The 26376-nt window shown below is 40.1% G+C and overlaps 1 protein-coding gene across 1 annotated transcript in view; it reads left to right on the top strand.

The window, feature by feature from the left end:
• Positions 1 to 25060, top strand: part of LOC133642370 (fascin-2-like) — a 32625-nt gene extending 7565 nt beyond the window's left edge. Inside the window, exons 2-5 of the mRNA XM_062036518.1 lie at positions 4229 to 4385; positions 21984 to 22105; positions 22176 to 22343; positions 22432 to 25060. Coding sequence (XP_061892502.1) covers positions 4229 to 4385; positions 21984 to 22105; positions 22176 to 22343; positions 22432 to 22637 — 653 coding nt within the window. The 3' untranslated portion in view covers positions 22638 to 25060. The remainder of the gene's footprint in view (positions 1 to 4228; positions 4386 to 21983; positions 22106 to 22175; positions 22344 to 22431) is intronic.
• Positions 25061 to 26376: the final 1316 nt, after the last annotated feature.

Below are 26376 nucleotides of genomic sequence, written 5' to 3'. Positions count from 1 at the left end.
GCAATCTGCCATGTTCGCAATGACTAATAGAGCTCGTGCTTGTGAAATAAGACTTGCGTCAACCGGCAAGATGAGATCTGTTCAGTCCTGTAAAAGTACTCATGCGAGTAATATGAAAAGACGCGCTCTTGAGCAAGGTCAATTGCGACAAGCATCTCTGAAAGCATCTCCACTGTAGTCAATAACGCGTCATGTTCCTGCAACGCTCATCCGTGTAGCGAGGAATAGCATTTCAAAGTGGAGTGCGCAGGGCCTCGTGGCAGTTTCATGTTTTTTAAAGAACAGGGCACCGAAAGCTGCTTAGCGGGCCCTGCAGTGAAGATTTGCATTTCACCACTCAGGGAATTACAGCAAGCGAATGAACAGGAAGGGTGGAGGGGTGACTGCAGGGGGATTAGGGTTGTAACAGGCTTAAGAGAGAGGTTGGAGGATATTTCTGTGGCATCTAATTTGACCTGCAGCAGACACGGTTCAGTTATACGCGTCTGCGAGTGTATTCCCCACCACCTGACACAACCAACCAGACAGTGCTAATTCATGCGGATTAAGTATATAACATTGAATTGGCTGTAAGTGAGGTGCGGACCCCCCCAAGAGAGTTAAAGTTAATAATAATAATAATAATACATTTTATTTATAAGGCGCCTTTCTGGGCACTCAAGGACACCGTACAAAATCAAAACAATAATATCAAATTGGATAAAAACCACCAACAACAACAACAAAGATAGAGAAGAAAAGATGATTACAATGAATAAGCAGTCAGGAATAGGTGTGTTTTGAGTCTTGATTTAAAGAGGGATATTGAATCTAAGTTACGAAGGTCTGGTGGTAAAGAGTTCCAAAGATGTGGGGCAGAGCAGCTGAAAGCTAGGGCACCCATGGTGGACAGTTTAAATAAAGGGACAGTGAGATGGATGGATGAAGAGGATCTTAGGGAACGTGAGGGCGTGGCGACATGGATCAGGTCAGAGAGATATGACGGAGAGAGGTTATGGATGGCTTTGAAAGTGAGGAGAATTATTTTAAAGTGGATACGATGTTTGATGAGTAGCCAGTGGAGTTGCTGCAGAACATGGGTGATGTGCTGGATTGAAGGGGCTCTGGTGATTATCTGGGCTGCAGAGTTCTGGAGAAGCTGAAGTTTGTGAAGTGACTTGTGAGGGAGACCAAACAGGAGAGAGTTGCAGTAGTCCAGGCGAGAGGTGACCAGGCTATGGACTAGTATGGCAGCAGTATGTGGGGTAAGGGATGGGCGAAGACGATTAAAGTTCCGAAGATGAAAGTAAGCAGACCCGGTAATGCTGTTGATATCGTACATAATTATTTGCAATAATAATTACGGTAATGGTTTTGTTTCTGACATTCTTAGTTACAGGGAGGAATAGCCAATGTCCAAGATAGTGCCGCTGTAGTGGCTGCTGGTGGCAGGAGCTCTGTGCTCTTGTGTCATCCTTTTGTGTTCCTGATGTTTCCCTCTTGTTTTCATGTGGTTTTTTTTGTTTTGCCTTTTGGTTCGGGACCCTTTGGGACTGTGCGACAAGGGGTGGCACTTTTGTGACTTCTGCGGTGCTTTTTTTGTGAACTCAACTGAGCAAGATCTAAAAGTGAGGAAGGCACTTGCATGGAGGGCCCTGAACGGCATGACCAGTGTATGGAACTCCAACCTCCCCCGCCAAATCAAACTCAGCTTCTTCTACGCGACAGTTGAGTCCGTTCTCCTCTATGGCAGCGAATGCTGGACCCTGAAGCCAACCCTGGAGAGGTCTCTGGATGGTTGCTACACCAGGATGCTGCGTGCAGTGCATAACATCAACAAGAGTGCGCACGTAACCAACAGAATCCTCTACGAGGGAATACGAAGGGTGAGCGAGAAGATTGCTGTAAGGAGAATGAGACTAGCAGGACACTGCCAAAGGCATCAGGAGCTGCCAGCCAGCAAATTGGCGCTGTGGGAACCAACACATGGGCATCGGTCAAGAGGACGTCCCACATTAACATACGTGGACGTACTCAAGAAGGATGCAGGAGCTCAGAGTACCAAGGAACTGGCCAAATGTATGGAGAATCGGGATGACTGGAAGCAACGATGGAAGTCTCGTCTGAGGACGACCTAGAGAGAGAGGATCTGCCTCCCGGGAGCCTTTTTGGCCATGGAGACCAGCTGCTGGGTCTGTGCCACACCAGAGTCCGTTTGGAGAGACGGGAGGAGATGCGGATGAAGAGACAGGTCTGCGGAGCTGGCGCCGAGCGCCGGGGACGGACGAGCTTCACAGTGTCTTGGCTGAATGAGCAGGTATCGGACATCTCTGTCCCCTTGGACGTATCCTCACTCATCCATGCGGACTGGACACTGGCCGAGAGTTGGTGGGCGGCCGAGGTTGGTTGCTTTGTTGGGTCTGCTCCCACCCACCCCAGCAGACGATGGCATAGAACACCACAGAGGCCACCACAGTGTATATGTTTTTGGGTTTTATTTGTTGTTGTTTTACTTATGTGGCTGTGTGTAGAAGTGGCTGGTTGCATCAGCTCTGCTCTTTTAATGTCTTTAATGTCCTTTGATGTTTCCCTCTTCAGAATCAGAATATCAGAATAGTTTTATTGCCATTGTTTGAGAGCGGGTTCACAAACTAGGAATTTTTCTTGGTGCAATCGTGCAACATAAAACACATATAACACAGATTTGGTAATAACAAGAGCTGTAACTGAGCTATCAGATCTTGTTATAGACTTAGAAGGAATTCAAAGGAGCTACTGTTAGGAGTTATTGTTCATGTGCCTGATGGCCGAGGGGAAACAACTGTTCAGGTGGCGGGAGGTGTGGGTCTGGATGTACCGTAATCTCCTGCCTGAGGGGAGAGGGGAGAATAGTTTGTGTCCAGGGTGGGAAGAGTCAGCTGTGATCCGACCCACACGCCTCCTGGTCCTGGAGGAGAACAAGTCCTGGAGGGGTGGGAGCTTGCAGCCAATCACCTTCTCAGCAGCATGTGCGATGCGCTGCAGTCGATGCTTATCCTGGACTGTGGCGCCGGGGAACCACACGGTGATGGAGGAGGTCAGGATGGACTCGATGATGGCTGAGTAAAACTGCACCAGCATCTCGGTCGGCACCTTAAGTTTCCTCAGCTGCCGCAGGAAGTACATCTTACACACATCTTACACACATGTTTAAGTGTGCTATAGCTATGAGGGTTTTTTTCCCCCTTGGCCTCAGTCTGGACCCCCTCTCCAGGGGCCTAGGCTTAGACTGTGTGGAGGTCTTGCTCCTCCGGGTTCTTTGGACCACCAAGAACGGACACGACAGCCTCGTTCATGGTTAAGAACAATGATTTATTTTTCAATAATAGTCTCTTCTTGTGCTTTTCAGCCATCAGGTCTTGCCAGTTCTGTCCGTCTCACTCTCACTCTCGTTTGTGCTCGTGCTCGTGTGCTACCATCAACAACTCTCTCCTCTCCTTCCCGACTGCTGCCTTTAACAGAGCGACAGGTGATCAGACAAACACTCCAAGCTGGGTCATCTGTCGCTGATCTCGAAGCCGGTCCTGGCACACCCCGCTTCACTGCAGGTCCGCAGGCCACGCCCCCACCCCACAGACTGATTTTTTTTCTCACCCCCCCTAGCATTTACCTGTTTCTTACTTTTTTTGTAAGGGGCGCCAGAAGTTGGCAGACCCGTCAGCGATCCTGTTCTGTCTCCCTGTAATGTTTGTCTGTTCTTGATTGGGATTGTGCTGAAAATCTTAATTTCCCCTCTGGGATTATTAAAGTATTTCTGATTCTGATTCAGATTATAACAATACTGTATGTCATAAAATGGTTCACATGGTAGTGGACAAGATCCCAAATTAGATGTCCATCTAAAAACAGAAGTACATAACAGGTGGAATGCCGCAACACTCTCATAGGACAGGCTGGCAATGTTAACACGTTGGTCTCTGCACCTCAAGACAAGTGAGAAGAGAATGAAGACCTCTGCCAAGACTTTGTCTCTTGCAAAGTAAATGAGCAAACAGCTACATGATTTATGATTTTCTGAGCTAAAGTACTTTTACGTTCAAGATACTTTCCCTCTCAAACGTTAGTTACAACCTAATTTGATGAGATTTGACTGAGACATAAGTGAGGAAGGAAAACTTGATATAAAAAAAAATGGTGCGACCCAGAAATGCAATTCTTATCCACTACAAAACAGAGATAATCAGACCAATCTTCTCTGTCTTGATTCCAGGTGTAAGTATTTCAGCCAATCAAGACGTGGACACGGACATGGAGACATTCCAGATGGAGATTGACAAAAAGAGCAAAAAGTCCATTTTTAGGACCAACGGGGGCTCCTACTGGACACTAGTGACTCACGGAGAGATTCAGTCGACTGCATCGGAAATGTGAGTAGCCTTTCCAGTCATAAATACTAGACTGTAAGTAGATGAGATGAAAGAAAATGCAGTCAGTAGACGTAACTTGAGGACACGTCGACATACAAACGACAATGGAATGTTTTAACCCAGATTTAATTAAACCGGTGCCGATGGCAATATAGTGGTTCACATAGTTGACGTTTAATCAGCTGGTGTTGGATCCATTCTTTCTTTAAAGGGATCTGCACTTTTTTGGGAATTTTCCTGTCATTCACAATCATTATGAGACACAAGAAGACCAATTTATATATATTTATATATTTAAATTAATTTTAACTCGTAAATAAAAGTCTGATTATAATGGAGTTAATGGGAGGTTCTCTATTCTGCTCACAAAGCCCTCTAAATCAGTGGTTCTCAACCTTTTTTCAGTGATGTACCCACTGTGAAATTGTTTTTGATTCATGTACCACCCTAATCAGAGCAAAGCATTTTTGGTTGAAAAAAAGAGATAAAGAAGTAAAATACAGCACTATGTCATCAGTTTCTGATTTATTAAATTGTATAACAGTGCAAAATATTGCTCATTTGTTGTGGTCTTTCTTGAACTATTTGGGAAAAAAAGATAGGTTTTTATTTACATTTATAAAGGATTTTTGAATTGTTTATATTTTTAGAATATTTGAAAAAAATCTCACGTACCCCTTGGCATACCTTCAAGTACCCCCAGGGGTACGCGTACCCCCATTTGAGAACCACTGCTCTAAATAACCATTCAAAAGCGACATCAGTACTCCATTTCCATTTTGTAACCTAGCAGAGTCAAGAACGCGAAATGGACATTCAGTGCCTTTTATCTCCACGACAATACATCGGCGAAACGCTTTAGCTATGAGCTAACGTGATAGCATCGTGCTTTAACTGCATATAGAAACAAAAAAAATAAACCCCTGACTGGAAGGATAGATAGAAAATCAACAATACTATTAAACCGTGGACATGTAAATACACGGTTAATGCTTTCCAGCCTGGCGAAGGTTAACAATGCTATGCTAACGATGCCATTGAAGCTAACTTAGCAACTTAGCAACCGGACCGCACAGAGCTATGCTAAAAACATTAGCTCTCCACCTACGCCAGCCAGCCCTCATCTGCTCATCAACACCCGTGCTCACCTGCGTTCCAGCGATCGGCGGAAGGACGAAGGACTTCACCCGATGCGTTTGGCGGCCCGGAGACGTAGGAAGTCAAGGTGAGGTCGGCGGCTAGCGCGTCTGCTCTCCAACAAAGTCCTCCTGGTTGTGTTGCTGTAGTCCGCTGCTAATACACCGATCCCACCTACAACTGTCTTCTTTGCAGCCTTCATTGTCCATTAAACAAATTGCAAAAGATGTCCAGAATACTGTGGAATTATGAAATGAAAACAGAGCTTTTTGTATAGGATTCTACGGGGTACCATAACTTCCGTTAAACTGACTACGTCACGCGCATACGTCATCATACCGCGACGTTTCAGCCGGATATTTCCCGGGAAATTTTAAATGTCACTTTATAAGTTAACCCGGCCGTATTGGCATGTGTTGCAATGTTAAGATTTCATCATTGATATATAAACTATCAGACTGCGTGGTCGGTAGTAGTGGCTTTCAGTAGGCCTTTAAGGATCCCCATTAGCTGGTTGCCACAACAACCCACTAGTCTGCCTGGGGTCCACAAACTCAATAAAATTACAAATAAAAGCATATAATTATAACTACACAATACAGAAAAAAAATAAAATCATCAATAAGAAAACAAGCAAACAATTTACAGTCACAGAATAATAATTACCATATAAATATGACTACACAATACAAAGTCATCAACAAGCAAACTAATTTAAAGACTCAGATAAAATATTACGTTCCTTCTAAAAACCTGTTTACTTTCAATGCCGGCGAGAATTAGAGGCAGGTTATTCCAGAGCGATACAGATCTATAAATAAAAGATTTCCGCAAAGCATTCTTCCTGGGACGAATGAGCTGGTGAGCTGCTTTCTCGCCTCTGTGCTGGTGAAAGTTTATTCTACATCATAAATAATACCTCTCACCTGGTCAGTGGAAGGATGAGGTCATAATCCGACAAGTTGGTCAACTTTGCCATCCAATTTAGACCCGGAAATGGTGAGAAAGACAGGAAAGGATGTGAGTTGTTATTCATCTAAACGGGAATACATCTACATCCTATCCTTTTGAAAGCAGACATTGTACAGCAAGTTATTGTTTTATTTTGTTTGTTGGGTCTAATGAAGTCTGCAGTGAGTAGTAATCAGTGATGTCGAAGAAACAAGCGAACGTCATGTGTTTTTAAAATTAATGTGGCGCTGTATGCTTAAAATGAGCAAAATATTACACGTTATTATGAATGTGCCTGTTACTACATTGCATATACACGTACAGTGTGTGTGGATGTTTTTAAAACACTTTATAGGCAGAAAATAGTGACTCCCGTTGGCTACATTGTAAGCAGACTTTCAATCGTATTTATTTACCGTATTTTCCGGACCATAGGGTGCACCGGATTATAAGGCGCACTGCCGATGAGTGGGTCTAGTCAGGTCTATTTCATACAAAAGGCACACCGGATTATGGGGAGCTAGCTGTTTTAATGACATTCAGACTTTACTTCAATCAATAACGGAGCAGCATCTCCTCATCCGGAAACAAAAACAAGGCCAGAAATGTGTCCCGTGAAAAACCGTCCAACCGGAACTCCCTAATAACTAAAGTTCCTTGGGTGAATAATGAAAACTCATGACACGGGTATGTTTTAGCACTTTCATGGCGAGTTTACTGACGGATATAAGTAAGAACTTTACACTACTTTATATTAGAAATGGCAACAGTGGAGGATGAATGTGACACAACAAGAAGATAGAGAAAAATAAGAAGCTTATCGACTTCGGTGTCGGCACGGACTACAAAGACGGAAGCTCAATTTTTCAGGATTTATGCAGATCCCAAATACAGATCAGCAGGTACCAGAAGGTAAGAAAAGTTGCTTTTGCATAATATTGCGAAACAAAACGCCAGATAATATGTCTTACCTTACACACACACCATAATAATACTCCTATGTTTAATGCGCCGACAATCCATCATACGGTGCGGCTTCATAGCTTACCAAAGTCCTATTAAAACATTTTGATGGATTTTTGAGCGCCGTGTGTAATGTTCTATATTTTCAATGGAACATATCAAATGTTGGTGTTGTTTACTTGAGTCATATTGCCATCATATTGCAGTCTACACGTATCTCTTATGTTTGACTGCCATCTACTGGTCACACTTATCATTACACCATGTACCAAATAAAATTGCTTCCAGATCAGTAAGAAAAAACAGAATTATTCCGTACATTAGGCCACCGGGTTATAAGGCACAATGTCCAGTTTTGAGGGGGGAAAAAGGATTTATAGTCCGGAAAATACGGTAATATGAAAACACCCCGCACGGCCGTTGAAGATGTTGGGCTGTGGTTTGGATACCACTGCATAACAAAATGTGAAGCGCTGTAAATCTGTTCCGGATGCACTGTATGCTAAATAAACTCCACTTCTTCATACTCCTTTTTGGACGTATTGAACCTGTACGGTACTTCAATATAGTCAATGTTTGTTGAGCAATATCAATTTGATACCAAGTAGTTACAGGATCATACATTGGTCATTGGGTGGGGGGGGGGGTGGACCGGTACTTTTCAGAGGCGGTATAGTACCGAAAATGGTGCATTAGTATCGCGGTACTATACTAATACCGGTATACCGTACAACCCTAATAGACATAACATTTCACACTCACATTCACACCCATGGACAATTGATAGTCTTTCATTAGGCTGAGAAGAAGCCATGGAACCTGGAAACAACCAAGCAGGCAAGGAGAACACATGCAAACTCCACGCAGAGAGGTTCTAACATAAATTGTAATTCATTATCTCCTGAGTGCATAGCCGACATGTTGACCACTACACCACTGTCTGGCCCACATAGAAATATCTGGATAAAGATTCCCCACAGACACAAAATCTTTTGTAGAAAGCTTTTATTTCATAAAGTGAAAGCTCTAGGAACGACCTGCCTATTCTGTTTTCACTTAGCATTCGTTTAGCAAATGCAGTAAAGGGGACCTATGATCATTTTTCTCTTTTCTGATTTATAAATTGTATTGGGTGTATGCCACAAGAGATTCAGGCCATCATGTTTCCCGGTTCTGAAAATTACTGTTTTTTTCCGAAATTACCAGGAAATGAATGGCCAATATAGAGTACAAACCTCTTCATATCCCATATTTGTTGTCTGATTCGAACCAATCCACCATCTACACACTCCAGTCATATTGAACATTCAAGCCAACAACCTTTCTAGTTCTGAAAATTACTTGATTACCAGGAAATTCCGCTTTTCTATTGAATGTCCACCCTATTTCTCTCACATTTTTTATCCAATTTCAACTGTTCCACCATCAAAACATTCCAATAAGTCAGGACATTCAAGCTATTTATTGTTATATACTACAAACATTCCAGGTTTTCCATAACACCTATTCTCTAATCATTTTTTTTTACTACTGACCAACTCAAAAAATTCCAACGCCAGCCTATTCAGGACAATAGTGCTATGTCCCGTATTCTTCAAAATTCCCAGTTTTAAAGGAAATTCCAATTGAATGAATAGGGATTTTCAAAGTTCACAACTCCCATATATCTCACCCGAATCGAACTAGTCCAACACCCACATACTCCAGTCATCCTGGACATTCAAGCCAACAAGTTTTCCCCGGTTTCGATTATTCCTTGATTACCTGGAATTATCAGGAATTTAGCCCCTTTGTAATTGAAAGGTGTGGTCTTACACAAATAATAAATGAACCCACGCATCACAACGGTAATACGATAGATCTAGATCAACCCTGTAAGGGACAAGTGGTAGAAAATGGATGGATGCAAAATGAATGGGCAATATACAAACTTCTACATATCCCACATTTCTCAACGGATTTCAACAGTTCCAAAAACAAAATGTTTCTTGCTTTTGTTAGTCAACTGCTAGGATGCTAACCCTTTTTGCTAATTTGACACATTTTACCTAATTTCGCAGTCGTACAGTATACAGCAGGGGTCCCCAACTCGGTGCCCGCGGGCACCAGGTAGCCCGTAAGGACCAGATGAGTAGCCCGCTGGCCTGTTCTAAAAATAGCTCAAATAGCAGCACTTACCAGTGAGCTGCCTCTATTTTTTAAATTTTATTTATTTACTAGCAAGCTGGTCTCTCTTTGCTCGACATTTTTAGTTCTAAGAGAGACAAAACTCAAATAGAATTTGAAAATCCAAGAAAATATTTTAAAGACTTGGTCTTCACTAACTGACAAAGAAACAGATAACAGATTTGGTGTCCAGTTCAAAGTGTGACATGATTTATTTAAACATTTGAGAGTTGACTTTTGTATTTTACATGAGTTATTATTTGTACAAACATGGTGCAAAGTAATTCATGATTTGTTAAAAAATGTTAGTGGCTAGCTAGTTAAAATGGGATATTGTGATTTCACAAGACTGTCTTAGAAATGATCATTTGAAAATGTTCAATTTGAAAAATGTGCACTTACAGAGAAAATATAAAAATAAAGTGTTGCATATTGATTTTTATCTGTTTCTATATATATTTATTGTGAGAAATCATTAAGATGATCAGTGTTTCCGCAAAGATAAATATCATTAATTATTAATAATAATATAGAGTTAAAGGTAAATTGAGCAAATTGGCTATTTCTGGCAATTTATTTAAGTGTGTATCAAACTGGTAGCCCTTCGCATTAATCAGTACCCAAGAAGTAGCTCTTGGTTTCAAAAAGGTTGGTGACCCCTGGTATACAGTCATATAACCTGATAGAGAGATAGATAGATAGATAGATAGATAGTACTTTATTGATTACTTCAGGAGAGTTCCCTCAGGAAAATTAAAAACATACAGGACTGATACTGATACTGATACAGGACACAAGGTAACTGTTAGCATGCTAACACTAAAATGCTTAAAAAAAAGTTTGCTCATTTTTCACCCATTCACCCGAGTCATATAACTTGGTACTTGACATATGCTAACTGTTAGCATTCAGCCAAATTTTCCCCCGTACAACTCAGTCATGTAACTCTAAATACTCCCCCTAAACCCCTTGTATGAGCCCCAAACACTTGGTTTTGGCATTCACGTCAATCAAGTGGTGTACGATTTTTCTGTCAGGTAAGGGATAGAGGGCCAAATGAGCGCTCGAAACAAAGTGAAATCGAATAATTCCCGAGATATGGAGTGCTATACAGCTAACAAATGAATAACAACAGTGTGAGTTAAATAAAATGGTTCAATAATAAGTTAAATAGTGGATTTCATAAAACCTAGCCAGAACTTACGTGAAAAATCACTTCCAATGAAACACATTTTACATATCCTAAGCTGATCCACTAGCATTCTCACAGTAAATGTTGTCTTCTCTACTCTCTTCTTTATGTAGACAGGAGAAAAAAAATAAAAAGAGCTCAAACAAATTCAAACATCATGTGCGACGGCATTTTGAACGTACACAAAAATGTGTCGCATCTGCGTTACGTCACTGCAGGCAAACGGCGAGGGTTGACGACGTAGAGAGACTCAAGCGACGTATTTTCAACACTTTGCCATGGCTCTAGATATTAAGGGCCAAGGGGAAGGGTTAAGACGAGGGGGGGATAAGGTAAACGAAAGAATTCGGACTGAGCCTTAATACGTGACACATGCTAACTGTTAGCATGCTAACTTTTTCAGCCACTTTTGCAGCCATTAAATTTGGTACGTGACATATGCTAACTGATAGCATGCTAACGACTTTAGCCTATTTTGTCTGCGTTCACTACAATGTCACAACTTAGTACTTGTCACATTCTAACTGTCGGCATGCTAACATTGGCATTTCAGTTCGACTTGCGCGTATCGGCGGCTCGCACATTTTTGCGGCTTGCCCCACATGCAACTTTTCTGTTGTAAACAAGTATTTTGCAGTATTTTTGAAAAAGAAAGTCGGCCAATTGTGCCGTTGGTTGCTGTCTGGAGCCTCGTCATGCCTTCTTGTGTGATACCCTCCCACCTGCTCAGATGTCTACAAAAAAAATATTTCTATGTTTATTTGTTGACATTTTACCTGAGACTGTTTTGTCAACATGGGATAGTACAAAATTGGATTAGTTGCTAAAAAGACAGCGCCATTGATCATTACTAACCATGGCATGCGCCTATAAAAACCGATGTGTGACATGCAGTGAGATAAATGCTGGTAAATGCAGCTTTTTGTTGATGTGGCTCTTGTCTCTCCAGCATGCAGGTATTCCTAATGTTGTGTCTAGGGTTTCTTACCATACCAGAATTTCAGTCGTGGCATCTATGAATTTCCACAATTCTCAATACTTACTCGACACTACGATACAAATATTTTTCAAATGTAATGTTTACTGTTACTGATTCAAACTGTCACATATTTAAGATTCCTGAAATGTTGAAAGTATACCTACATTCAAAAAAGAACAGCAGCGGCCTAAACCCATCCAATGCATCAAAACAAACTATAATGTGCTTATAAATATGCTCAGAAATGTGCCATTGAACCTTAAAAGTATATAAAACCAACAATACTCTTCTTAATATTCTTTCAATATGGTGGTAGCGTGACACCAACATGTAATTTGTAATGACATGGGCTACTAAAGTTAAAACATATTTATAGTTTATAGTTTAGTCTTTATTTGAAGGGACAATGTACAGAAACATTAGGCTCAAAGACAGATTTGTTCTGTACCAAATTATAGCTAAATAGCTAATTTCCATCTGTAGTCCCTTGCTACCTAAATTAAAGGGATACAAAAATCATGCAACAAAATTATGACAATAAATCATACTATAGCATGTCATCAAATTAAGAAAAGTCATAAAATGCCCTTTCATGGACACATACTTGATATACAATACAACCACACCTCATTTACATCATCACACAAAGACAATACAGGCTCTTGTTCACATCTGTCATCATTTGTAAAAACAACCATGATTTTAACAGACACACCTCACAATTTACAACAAAAATGCTCTCATGGATAAATATAATACACATTAAGTTGATGTGCCAAACATAGTGCCCACCTTATTGACTGTGTGAGCAGCTCTGATTGCTCCAAAGCCACGTTTTAACTTCAATTGTGAATGAAGAGTAATCTGTTAGACTTTTCAAGTTTGTTGTGAGGTCGTTCCATTCCTTTATGGCTTTATATGAAAAGGCTGATTGTGCAAAATATGTTTTACATCTGGGTACTCTACACTGCCCCCTGGTGGAGGCTCGTGTGTTTCTAGTTGCCTCAGCAGATGTAAACTGGACAACGTGCTTAAGTGGCACTGGTGCAGTGTTATTTAGGATTCGAGGGGCCATTCGCATTATTTAAAGACACATCTTTGTGTTTTTATTCATTATGAGTATTTAGATTTCAGTCTTTTCTCATTATGGCATGCCTTTTTGTTGTTTTTACATTTTTGCTGTTGTTTTTTTTAATTTTTTTTTATTTCTACAATGGGCCAAAGGCCCATAAATAAAGTGCTGCATTCAGCAAATGGCCCGCAGGCCACGCTTCTTGTTAAAAAAAACTAAACCAGTGGTATTTGAAGTATTGCCAAATGGCAAAGGAGTGTTTCCATGTGGTTTTCCTATTACTAATAGAAAAGATAAAGGTTAGTTTGCACGCTTCTCGAGAATTTATGCACACTCCCTCGGTTTGTGGTGGAGGCTCCACCCTTCCACTTCTGTGGCAAATATTTTTGTGACAACTTGTATTTTTCTTTTTTTTTTTTTACTATTTTAAATGAGTCCAACAAAATAATACACAATACTACAATTCCAATTCCAAACCAAACCCGGCCCAGCAACATTGGGAATAGCAATCAAACAGAGTAATTGAGAGGACGCACAAACAGTACACAAAATAATCCAAAGTAGTCACGAAATTAATAATATCAATAATAATAACAATTCCAACATTGATTAAAAATCTCCCATATACTTTGTCATCACAGCCATTTATTAAAAAAAATAAAATAAAAAAAAGAACTATAGTGTCACAGTGTCTTACACTTGCATCGCATTTCATAAGCTTGACAACACATTGTGTACAATATTTACCACAAGGATAAAAATAGGTCATATTTTAGGTTCATTTATTAGTTAAAACAAATTTCAATAATGGCTCCCACATTCTAATATGACTCATTATCTAAACTAAATGCAGTTTTTTCTACTGATATCCTCTCCATAGCTTGTGTATAGCAGTCAGTATGAGTTGGACTATCAACATCTATCCATTTTTTTAGTCTTACCCTTTTTGTTATGATGCATATTGAAAGAAATGCATTTTTAGTCTTTGATGACACGTTACTAAAGTGATGCAGATCACTGAGAATACAAGTTGGCAGTGTCATTGGGATGTTTATATTTAGGAATGTGATTGCTTCTTTTGTTGTTTTCAACCATAACTCTTTTATTCTCTGACATTGCCACAATAAATGAACAGGAGTTCCCTCAGCCGCCCGACACTTCATACATAACTTGCTATCTACTACACCAGTTTTAAACAAGTTCATATGTGAGTAAAGGCAGGTGGCCAAATACTTTTGGCAATATAGTGTATGTTACATCATACACTGGCAAAACAGGCGCATATGAGGTGTGTTGTGAAGCAGGGTTATGAAACACCACTACACTGGCACACTTCCACTATCATTTGTTTATGAGTGAGGGCGAAGAAAAAGGGCTAAATCAACTTTCTTGACAGGCTTCCGCGAGTAAGAAAATATATGTGAAATACAGCTCATTTTATAAGACAGCAGGCATTCTTCTTCTGTGCTCTCACAGAGGAGATTCTCTTCTGGGAGCGGTACGGTATACCGGTATTAGTATAGTACCACGATACTAATGAATCGTATTCGGTACTATACCGCCTCTAAAAAGTACCGGCCCCCCACCCGTCGTGTCATGCAGAACGCCCTCAGGAAGAGGTGCTTTAGGACATTCAGCATCACTAATCCTTGTCTCCATGGAGACAAATCAAGTACAATTATTTCAAGTATCAACCCTGTAGTGTGCGTGATACATCTCTACATGCTGCACTTCACAACGCAGCACATTGAAGCCATAATAATGGCTGAGTAAAAATGTATCTATTATTGACAAAGTCAACACAAGATGTCATTATGTCCAATCACTAACCATTAAGGCGTCTATTTTAACTTTCAACACACTGATCAAATCTGACTGAAGTGCATACTTAGTCAACAGCCATACATGTCACACTAAGGGTGGCCAACACTGTCATAAAATGTGCCATATAATGAAACCACACTAAACAACAATGACTAACACATTTTGGGAGAATATTTGCACCGCAACACAACATAAACACTATAGAACAAATTCCCAGAATTCCCTGCAGCACCAACTCTTCTGGGACGTTACAATATAAACAAATGCCATTGGTGGATCTACACCTAACATCCACTGTAATGATACCAAGTACAATAGCGTATCTAGTCCATACTACTATGATTACATCCATATTTTTTAAATTCTTCTTTCGTTTTTTAAAAGTTTATATTACGTTTATAAACTCGGGAAATATGTCCCTGGACACATGAGGACTTTGAATATGACCAATGTATGATCCTGTAACGACTTGGTATCGGATTGATACCCAAATTTTTGGTATCATCCAAAACTAATGTAAAGTATCCAAACAACAGAAGAATAAGTGATTATCAAATTTTAACCAAAGTGTAGATAGAACATGTTAAAAGAGAAATCAAGCGGATATTAACAGTAAATGAACAAGTAGATTAATAATTCATTTTCTACCACTTGTACTCAATGTTGACAAAATAATAGAATTATAAATTACACAATAATAATAGATTTTATTTGTAAAATGTATTTGTAAAAGCACTTTACATTGAGTAAACAACCTCAAAGTGCTACAGTGTATTAAAAAAATAGAAATAAAAAGACAATAATAAAAAATAAATACAAATAAAAACTAGAACAGCCAAATAGCTAGAACTAGTATGCATATATCTAAAAAAAAAAAGAGGCCTTTTTTAAAAGAAGGGTTTTTAAGCCTTTTTTTAAAAGCATCCACAGTCTGTGGTGCCCTCAGGTGGTCAGGGAGAGCGTTCCACAGACTGGGAGCGGCGGAGCAGAAAGACCGTAGCTTTGTCCTGCTGACATATGTTAGTGCATATGTCAGCAGACTAAATTAGGAGCCTTTGTTTGCTTACTTACTACTAAAAGACAAGTTGTATGTTCACTATTTTATTTAAGGACAAACTTGCAATAAGAATCATATGTTCAGTGTACCCTAACATTTTTTGTTAAAATAAAGCCAATAATGCAATTTTTTGTGGTCCACTTTATTTAGAAAAGTACTGAAAAGTATCGAAATATTTTGGTACCGGTACCAAAATATCGGTATCGGCACAACACTAGAGGAAAACGTCCTGTAGAGTGTTCGGTACAGACGATGCTGAATAGAGCAGGTACTGATTAATTTTTTTGCGTGCATTGACTAGGTATCAATGTAGCGATATTTTTGATTACCCTAGTTGAGACCGTGACCAAAAAAAAAATGACAGTGATGTTTGTCTTCAAGATTAATATTTTGACACCTGTACATTTTCAAAAGATACATTCTAACACTTAATGAGCTTGCGAGGTGTGGATGGGGTTGATTTGACTTCCACAAAAAATTATGTTTGCAGGCATTCAGAAATCAGAATGAGGGTTAAAAAATTTGACTTATGTAAAATGTCACAAGATTTGCAACAAAGCATTTCCATGACATATTATACATTCTAAACCGCAAGCAAATGTTTTAAATTTAGAATCATCATAGGTCAGCTTTAATGTTAATATTTCACACATTAACTACCTTTCAGTTTCGATGTGCTTCAATTGGAGGGTAATTGGCGTTCCCAAGGAAATAACACATTTTACATGCTTGTGAAGGATCATTTCCCTACAGGGTCTGGAGCGTCCGCTGAGTGGCTTAAATTACATACATCCAGTAGAACCCGTGAAGTTAATAGTTATATTTGCATCAGTGGCGGGCCGTGCGTTTCCCACCTAGGCCTTCAGTGATTACCTCTCAAAATACCATCATTTATGTCATCACATGACCATTTCTGGAGAAATACGACAAAAAAACAAATTTACGCACTACTGGGCATTGAATCGCTTCAACAGTATACAAAACGGGTTATTTTCTGCCGCATTTAAAAATCAATTAACCCGCATCAGCAATTAAAATATATCTTATGTGGTACTGTCAAAATTAAAATTGCAAGAAACATAAAAAAAATTAAGAAATCAAATATTTGAACTCACAATTTATAGCAGCCATTCAACGCTGTATAAGCCAGTGGTACCCCTAGTAGTCGGTTGATTCGAGTGGAAATGGCGAGCATTTCCCCATTTGATCGCCAGAACAGCTGAGCTAGCTTCCGGGGTTAGCGGACATTGCAGGATAGGGATAGGATAGGTCTTTATTGTCATTGCACAAGTACAACGAAACTTTGTTTTCAGCACAAACCCGTTCAAGATTAGACAAACAAACAGTGTACAGGGTTACAGAACAGGAACTCTGATGGGTCGCCAAAGGCGCCCTGTAAAAGATGGGGAAAAAGGTAAAACGCTGGGGAAGGATGAGTAAAAAAATACAATCTAGACTGGGCTCCTAAGGGGGCCCAGTCTGGAGTGGGAAAAAACCTCCATAGCAAAGCACATATACATATTACAACATACATCTCGAGAGATCGAGCAACAGAGGGAAGGGAGTGCGGGGTCATGGTGGCGGGCTGCAGCTCTCAGGCGCTGAGCATCCTTTCATCACCCCTATGGGATTTGCGTCGAGGGCGTTGGATTGAGGGGGGTATGTATGTATGTGGCGTATATTTTTTGTGGATTCATGTGTGTGTATAAGCCTGCAGTGTCTCTGTTCCGCGGCCTTCATGTCGTGCAGTCGCTAGTCCAAAGTCAACAACAACTGGTGTGTGTCCATGAGAAATAAGAAGGGAGTTTGTTGTGTCTTCGCCGCACTGTCCTTCGGGAGAGTCCCGAAGCCAGGGAAACAATCCTAGTTAGAATGTTTTGTATACGAGTCAAAATAAAATTTGCTTTTCACTCTAAATTGTCTATGACTGGTCCTCAAACCTGCGGGGCAGACAGTCCGATGTAATCCAAAATCACAAGAGTGTCCACAGTTCTTCCCGCATCCTCCAATCATTTGTGGCAGCTTCGGGGTACTTTGAAGACTGCCAGCAACTTCCGATTTGTCGACAAACCAGAGCAACGCTTACTCCAATCAGCAGATGTCCTGTTGTCATAATTTCCGAATAGGTAGATATCTTCACGTCCTCGACAGAAAAGGGTCACCAGGCACTCCTTTTTCTCCCAAGAGTCCGTCGTGTGTCCAGCAACAACCGCTCCGTCACGACAAGCAGGTTCCCCTAAACCAGACCTGGGCATTCTGCGTCCCGCGGCCCGCATCCGGCCCTTTGTGCATCCCTGTCCGGCCCGCGTGAGGCCAATTATAAATTACAAAATAAATTTAAAAATGTATCTATGTCGAGTGTGCAATACAACAGTGCTGCTTTTGTTTTGAAAATCGTTATTTGTATTACTTCCGTGTGGACGTATGCGTGTGCGTGATTGTGAGTGAATGTGAACAGCTGCAATCATAAAATAACAAAATAAAGTTGAAAAAACATCTATGTCGTGTGCGCAATACAACTGTGCTGCTTTTATTTTGAAAAGTATTATTTATGGGCGTGTGTCCGTGTGTAACCTGCGAGTGAAGGTGCACATGCAGCGACAAGTGATGCACGGTTTACACCCGAGACGCTAAAAAGAGAAAAGTTGATGAAGAATGACGTGTTTCCAACAAGACATGGACTGCAAAGCAACGTTCCCTCTAAGGTGCGTGCCTGCGCAATTGCGCACTGCTCAAGCGTCCGCTGCGCGCAGCAAATATATGCCGCGCACCAAATCAAATCCCATCTGAATTCTAAACAAAATAAACATATTTATTCTATGTAATTTTGCAATGCAACTTTGAGTGACAGTGACAACAAGCGGCCCTAACGGTGTTCGTCAACACCGTTCAATTGAACACCGTTCAATTATTGTAACGTCTATCGAGATGCTTCGAGGACAGGAATTATATCGATCACTTTATTGAGCAAAACTGTTTATATTCGGACATAACCACACCAAAAACATGAGTAAAACAATTCTATCTCGAAAAACTAGTCATTTTCTGCCGTACAAACCAGGCCAAAACCAACTTGTCATCTGTCACCAACACGCATAGCACTAAACCACTGGTGCGTTTATGGCCACACAAAAAGTCGGACAACTCAAACACCACACAAAGTTACACTATGACTCCTCAGTCATACGTGTGCTTATTTTACTGTCATTTATTATTAACGTTAATTTATTTATATTAGTCATGGAATGCTGTTACACACACTATGTTGAAGTATTACTATTATTATTAATTATTATTATTATTATTATTATTATTTATCTTACGGTATATATCAAAAATAATATTGAGCAAAATTTAATTGAAATATTGTCGATGCGGCCCTCCAGCAGTGCTCGGGTTGCTCATGCGGCCCCCGGTAAAAATGAATTGCCCACCCCTGCCCTAAACCCAAGATCTTGTCAATTTCGTTGAGGCCAGTTAAATAGTTCCAATGTTGATTTGGAGAGCAGTGCAAAAAGAGGCAACAAAAAAGTTAAGACAAAGAAGCAAGCAGGAGAGGAAAGGGGAGCGTCCACCCTCGAGGAGTGCCAGAGAGAAAAGCCTCACAAGATGTAGTTTCTCTTTAAATATCCTTCTTGAAAATGGCCTTGCAAATACATATCTGCCACTTAATCAACGTTTTGTTCTCCTTCTTTGTGAGTCAACACTTCCCGCTTCCTGCTAAATTAACTTGTGATTGGATACTCACTTTGGAATGACAAGTGAGTATCCAATCACAGTCTCGTTGACATCAGGGTACTTGGACAGGCTACGGTCAACAACTTGTGACCTATTTTTCAACCTTTTTTGAGCTAAGGCACATTTTGTGCGTTGAAAAAATCCGGAGGCACACCACCAGCAGAAATCATTAAAAAACGAAACTCAGTTGACAGTAAAAAGTCGTTGTCGCAATTGTTGGATATGACTTTAAACCATAACCAACCATGCATCACTATAGCTCTTGTCTCAAAGTAGTGTACTGTCACCACCTGTCACATCACGCCGTGACTTATTTAGAGTTTTTTGCTGTTTTCCTGTGTGTAGTGTTTTAGTTCTTGTCTTGTGCTCCTATTTTGGTGGCTTTTTCTCTTTTTTTGGTATTTTCCTGTAGCAGTTTCATGTCTTCCTTTGAGCGATATTCCCCACATCTACTTTGTTTTAGCAATCAATAATATTTCAGTTGTTTTTATCCTTCTTTGTGGGGACATTGTTGATTGTCATGTCATGTTCGGATGTACATTGTGAACGCCGTCTTTGCTCCACAGTAAGTCTTTGCTGTCGTCCAGCATTCGGTTTTTGTTTACTTTGTAGCCAGTTCAGTTTTAGTTTCGTTCTGCATAGTCTTCCCTAAGCTTCAATGCCTTTTCTTAGCGGCACTCACCTTTTGTTTATTTTTTATTTAAGCATTAGACACCTTTTTACCTGCACACTGCCTCCCGCTGTTTCCGACATCTACAAAGCAATTAGCTACCGGCTGCCACCTACTGATATGGAAGAGTATTACACGGTTACTCTGCCGAGCTCTAGACAGTACAGACACTCTACAACAACACATCATTTGGAGACTATAATTACTGGTTTGCAAAAAATACTTTTAACCCCAAATATGTAAAATTAGATACTCTCCCACAGCACACCAGACTGTATCTCGGCCCAAAGGTTGAAAAACCACTGTTGATCTGCTGATCTGCATAGCAACGCAACGGCTCAAACTAGTGAGTAGCCAATCACAGGATGTGTAAATGTCACTTTCAACGTGAGGCCAGCTAGAAGGCCTTACTGATCAGATCACGAGTTGTTACTCGTGATCTGATCGCAATTGTCTATCAAGTGTATGTGCCCGTTCACTTACAGTGCACGGACGCCCGCATTGTTGATTCTGAAGGCCTCGGGCAGATTTTCGTACAGCATGGCAACATAAACTTGCTGAATTCTGATTGGATACAAACTCTAACCTTAAAAACAACAGCACTGGAAGGAACATATGACATGAAGAGAATATGAATATTTTTTACACTGCAAAAAGTCAGTGTTCAAAAACAAGAAAAAATTTTTACAAAAATGAGGTATTTTATTTGAACCAAGCAAAATTATCTGCCAATAGAACAAGAAAATGTGGCTTGTCAAGACTTTCCAAAACAAGTAAAATTAGCTAACCTCAATGAACCCAAAAATCCCTTTAAAATAAGTATTTTCTCACTAATAACAAGTGCACTTTTCTTGATAGAAAAAAAAATTAGACCTTTTATCTCAATATGTTGAAAAATATTCTTAAATTAAGTAAATGCTAGTGCCATTATCTTGACATAATGATATGCGCTCGGCATTACATTTCTTGAAACCAGCAAACTTATACTAAAAACTAATTTATTGTTCTTAATAGAAAGGCAACAAGGCAACATCTTGTTACTCTCGGGGTCTCCTAGCCGCTCAGGCAAATCATATGGTCTAAAAATAAATTTTTCCATCGACAACATGACATCATCACGTCAAGTGCGTGCTCTTTCAGTCAATTAGTGCGCATATATACAGCCCGGCCCCCGGCCAAAAAAAAATTTAATTGTAATTTTGAGGAATTTATCTGAATGTGCATGAACTATTTCTGTTCAAAATTGTTATAAATGTTTAAATATTAACTGTCAGTTTACTGTCCTGTGCCAACTGTACTACTATATGAGTACGTATTTTCTATTGTTTCATTGAAAATAAAACAGCAAAGTCCATTTGGCTGACATCTGTTTTAATTATGAGACACAATTGTGTTAAAATCATGATATTTTTTTTTTCATGCTTAAAATAAGAAATTATTACTTTTATACTTGTGAGTGTTGATGACACAGCTTTGCAACTGTTGATATTCTAGTTTCAAGCATGTTTTACTCAATATAGGTCATCAAATCTCAGCAACAAGCTGTAATATCTTACTGAGATCATTTAGGACCAAAACACTTAAAACAAGTAAAACACTCTAACATAAAATCTGCTTAGTGAGAATAATTATCTTATTAGACAGAAAATAAGCAAATATCACCCTTATTTGAGATATTTAACCTTACTTAGATTTCAGTTTGTTGCAGTGTAGATATTTAGGGAAAGTAAATTAAAAATGACTTTAATCTTAATTATGATCATGATAACTTGCTGGCCCTGACAGCCCACCACTGATGTGCATTTTCCAGTATGTCTTCATCTTCCTCTAAATATATTCATCCTTCCAGAGAGATCAATACAATGTTCGACATCGAGTGGCGGGGGCAAAGGGTGGCCCTCAAAGCAAGCAACGGAAAGTATGTATGCACAAAGAAGAACGGGCAGCTCTCAGCAGTGAGTGACGCAGTAGGTAAGTGCTTGGTTACTTGACCTGATTTCTAAAAAGTACAGCTATGAAAGTCACATGTTTTGTCCTAAAGGAGAGGACGAATTATTCCTGATGAAGCTTATCAACCGGCCAATGCTGATCCTTCGTGGCGAGAACGGCTTTGTGTGTCACCACAAGAACTCCAACACCTTAGACGTCAATCGATCGGTCTACGACATTTTCTCATTGATCTTCAACGACGGCGCCTACAATATTAAGAGTCAGTGTTCGCAGGCCATGCACAGGATTTTTCAATCAATATGTCCGCATTTAAGCAAACCTTTCCATTTTTGACAATGCTTCTGCAGGTGTGAATGGAAAATTCTGGTACGTCTCCAGCAGCGGCCTAGTGTGCTCGGATGGAGAAAAACCCGAAGATTTTTTCCTGGAGTTTCTGGAACACGGGCGCATTGCCATTAAGTGTTCGAATGGCAAGTACCTCCGAGGAGACCAGGGAGGCACACTAATGGGAGATCGCACTTCGGTTGATGCGTCCTCTCTTTGGGAGTACTAAAATCTTTTGGAAAAAATGGTGCAAAAAAGATGATTGATGATGTGAAGGAGCTGCTTCTATCAGCTCACACACAAGGGGGGATTGGTTGGCTAACATTTTATTGCCTGTTTTTCTACCAACAGCCAGACGCCTAGTCAAGTTTTTTTAATTGAGAGGTTTAGGAAAAAAGAATTATTTTTTTCTTTCAGATGAACGCGCCATTGCCAAGCTCGGAAGATTCATAGCTAATCATAATAAATAAAAAATAAAAAACTTGATCTTTAAAGGCCTACTGAAATGAATTTTTTTTTTTATTTAAACGGGCATAGCAGATCCATTCTATGTGTCATACTTGATCATTTCGCGATATTGCCATATTTTTGCTGAAAGGATTTAGTAGAGAACATCAACGATAAAGTTCGCAACTTTTGGTCGCTGATTAAAAAAAAGCCTTGCCTATACCGGAAGTAGCGTGACGTTACCGGAGGAAGGACTCCTCACATTTGACCATTGTTTACAATGCAGCGAGAGCGATTCGGACCGAGAAAGCGACGATTACCCCATTAATTTGAGCAAGGATGAAAGATTTGTGGATGAGGAACATGAGAGTGAAGGACTAGAGTGCAGTTCAGGACGCATCTTTTTTCGCTCTGACCGTAACTTTGGTAGAAGCTGGCTCATTGGATTCCACACTCTCTCCTTTTTCTATTGTGGATCACGGATTTGTATTTTAAACCACCTCGGATACTATATCCTCTTGAAAATGAGAGTGGAGAACACGAAATGGACATTCACAGTGACTTTTATCTCCACGACAATACATCGGTGAAGCACTTTAGCTACGGAGCTAACATGATAGCATCGGGCTTAATTGCATATAGAAACAAAAGTAATAAACCCCTGACTGGAAGGATGGACAGAAAATCAACAATACTATTAAACCATGGACATGTAAATACACGGTTAATGCTTTCCAGCCTGGCGAAGGTTAACAATGCTGTTGCTAACGACGCCATTGAAGCTAACTTAGCAACGGGACCTCACAGAGCTATGCTAAAAACATTAGCTATCCACCTACGCCAACCAGCCCTCATCTGCTCATGAACATCCGTGCTCACATGCGTTCCAGCGATCGACGATGCGACGAAGGACTTCACCCAATCACAGATGCGGTCGGCGGCTAGCGTCGGATAGCGCGTCTGCTATCCACCTCAAAGTCCTCCTGGTTGGGTTGCTGCAGCCAGCCGCTAATACACCGATCCCACCTACAACTTTCTTCTTTGCAGTCTTCATTGTTCGTTAAACAAATTGCAAAAGATTCACCAACACAGATGTCCAGAATACTGTGGAATTTTGAGATGAAAACAGAGATTTTTGCATTGGATTCAATGGCGTCCGCATACTTCCGTTTCAACGATTGACGTCACGCGCATACGTCATCATACATAGACGTTTTCAACCGGAAGTTTAGCGGGAAATTTAAAATTGCACTTTATAAGTTAACCCGGCCGTATTGGCATGTGTTGCAATGTTAAGATTTCATCATTGATATATAAACTATCAGACTGCGTGGTCGGTAGTAGTGGCTTTCAGTAGGCCTTTAAAGTCAGGTTTCAAATAATGATCAGTAAACCATCAGTAATTGCTGGAACAAACAAAATAAGCTCTGCTTGTCCTTACTCCTTTTTGGACCTGTTTAAATGTTGTAAGTGTAAACATGTGATGTTTCCAAATGTAACTTGTTAAAAGCATGTCCAAGACAAAGTAAAAAAATACCAAGTAGGTACAGGAACAGCATCATGCCTCAGAAGTACCTGAACAAATGAAGTGTTCTTGCCTATTAAGTTGAAATGCCTTTCCAATCAACGCCATTAGTGGAACCATCCACATACTGTTCTGTATGCTAATTAACCCAATGGCAAAACAACAAAACATACATTTGATCATCTAAATCAGAGAGACAACACTCCCTACACGCTTTCTCTTACATATTTGTAACTTCCGCATGTGTTTTGCAGTCATTTTTAAGTCTATGTTGCGTACACTATGAACTTGAATGGGAATGGGAACTGCACTTTTTTTTGGAATGTTGCCTAACGTTCACAATCCTGATGAGAAACAAGACGATTTATGTTTTTGTTTTTCTGTTTTTTTGCATTCTAATAGGTTGTGAGTTCAAACGCCGGCTGAGTCATACCAAAGACTATAAAAAATGGGACCCATTACCTCCCTGCTTGGCACTCAGCATCAAAAGGTTGTAATTGGGGGTTGAATCACCAAAAATGCTCACTGTTCCTCTCACCTCCCAGGGGGCGATCAAGGGTGATGGGTCAAATTCAGAGAATAATTTTGCCACACCTAGCGTGTGTGTGTGAGAATCATTGTCAACTTTAACTTTAATAATCGACTTGTCCTAGGTAGCTAGCAGAGGTGTGGACTCGAGTCACATGACTTGGACTCGAGTCAGACTCGAGTCATGAATTTGATGACTTTAGACTCGACTTGACAAAATGTAAAGAGACTTGCAACTCGACTTAGACTTTAACATCAATGACTTGTGACTTCACTTGGACTTGAGCCTTTTGACTTGACATGACTTGCTACTTTCCCCAAAACCTAAAGCTTAAAAAGTTATTTGGGAGCGCTCCGTATCTTTCATTTTGTACGTGTCTGTCTGTCTATCAGCGTGTTGTTCCTGTCAGCTGGTGTGCTGTCAGTACAACAGCCAATCAAATTAGTTATACGTTGTTTTCATCACACAGCATTCATCCAATCAAATTGCAGGACAACCACCAAACAAGAGTTGTCAAACAATGCGGCAGTGAGAAACAATTATGCCAAAGTTGGTTTCGTTCGGGTATAAAAACTACGACTTGGTCAACAAAAAACGAATTGCCGTATGCAAATCACGCAGTTGGAATATTACAGACGGAGACGCAACAACTTCCAACTTCGTTCGACATTTGAAGTTGCACAAAGAAGGGTAAGTTTTGAATGTAAGATAACGTTTATTGGCTAAGTAACATGACTTTTATTTGCTGTGTAGTTAAATCAGTGAGGCTGTAAACTCACTGCTAACGTTATAACCATAGACATGTTTTAAGGGTACGCAGCATCGAGTGCTACTGCCTACAGGCGCAGACGAGACGCGGGGCCGCCATCTTGGAGTGGTGATCCGCTCCACTCAGTGCAATTCATTTGGCAGGAGCAATGAACTGTCAGCGCATTTAATTCATTTTACCTCACTGAATACCACTGATTTTCACGCGGTTTTTTGTCATACGTGTAGCTATGATAACGGACACATGTTTTGGCAAGTTTTATTATTCATAGTTTGCTTAACAGTAATATAATATTCTTATACGCTATAAGTGACCAGACGTCCGAGATCAAAACTGGGAATATAATCCCAGAGAAGGGGGAAAAAACGGTAAGCTATTTTTAAATTGAAGAAACAATATGATTAGGTTATATATACATGCGTATATCCTACATAAACAATGTATGAATACATTAGATATCTATATATCTTCGGGACCTATAGACCGTATCTCTGTTGCTGCAGCAGCAGAGAGTTTATTCTGTCTTGACACTTTGTATTGATATTTTGTATTACATTCTTCCCTTAAATGATCATGTTTACAGTGATTGTTATGTATGTATTTTTTATGTATGTCGCTTTGGATAAAAGCGTCTGCCAAATACTTAAACATATATAAACACCTGTAAGTCTTTATATCAGCTAAAACCACCAATTTGT

This window comes from Entelurus aequoreus, linkage group LG25, assembly GCF_033978785.1.
Source record: "Entelurus aequoreus isolate RoL-2023_Sb linkage group LG25, RoL_Eaeq_v1.1, whole genome shotgun sequence".
Classification (NCBI taxonomy): Eukaryota; Metazoa; Chordata; class Actinopteri; order Syngnathiformes; family Syngnathidae; genus Entelurus; species Entelurus aequoreus.
The sequence above is the reverse complement of the archived record's forward strand: the minus strand, read 5'-3'. Positions and strand labels throughout refer to the sequence as shown.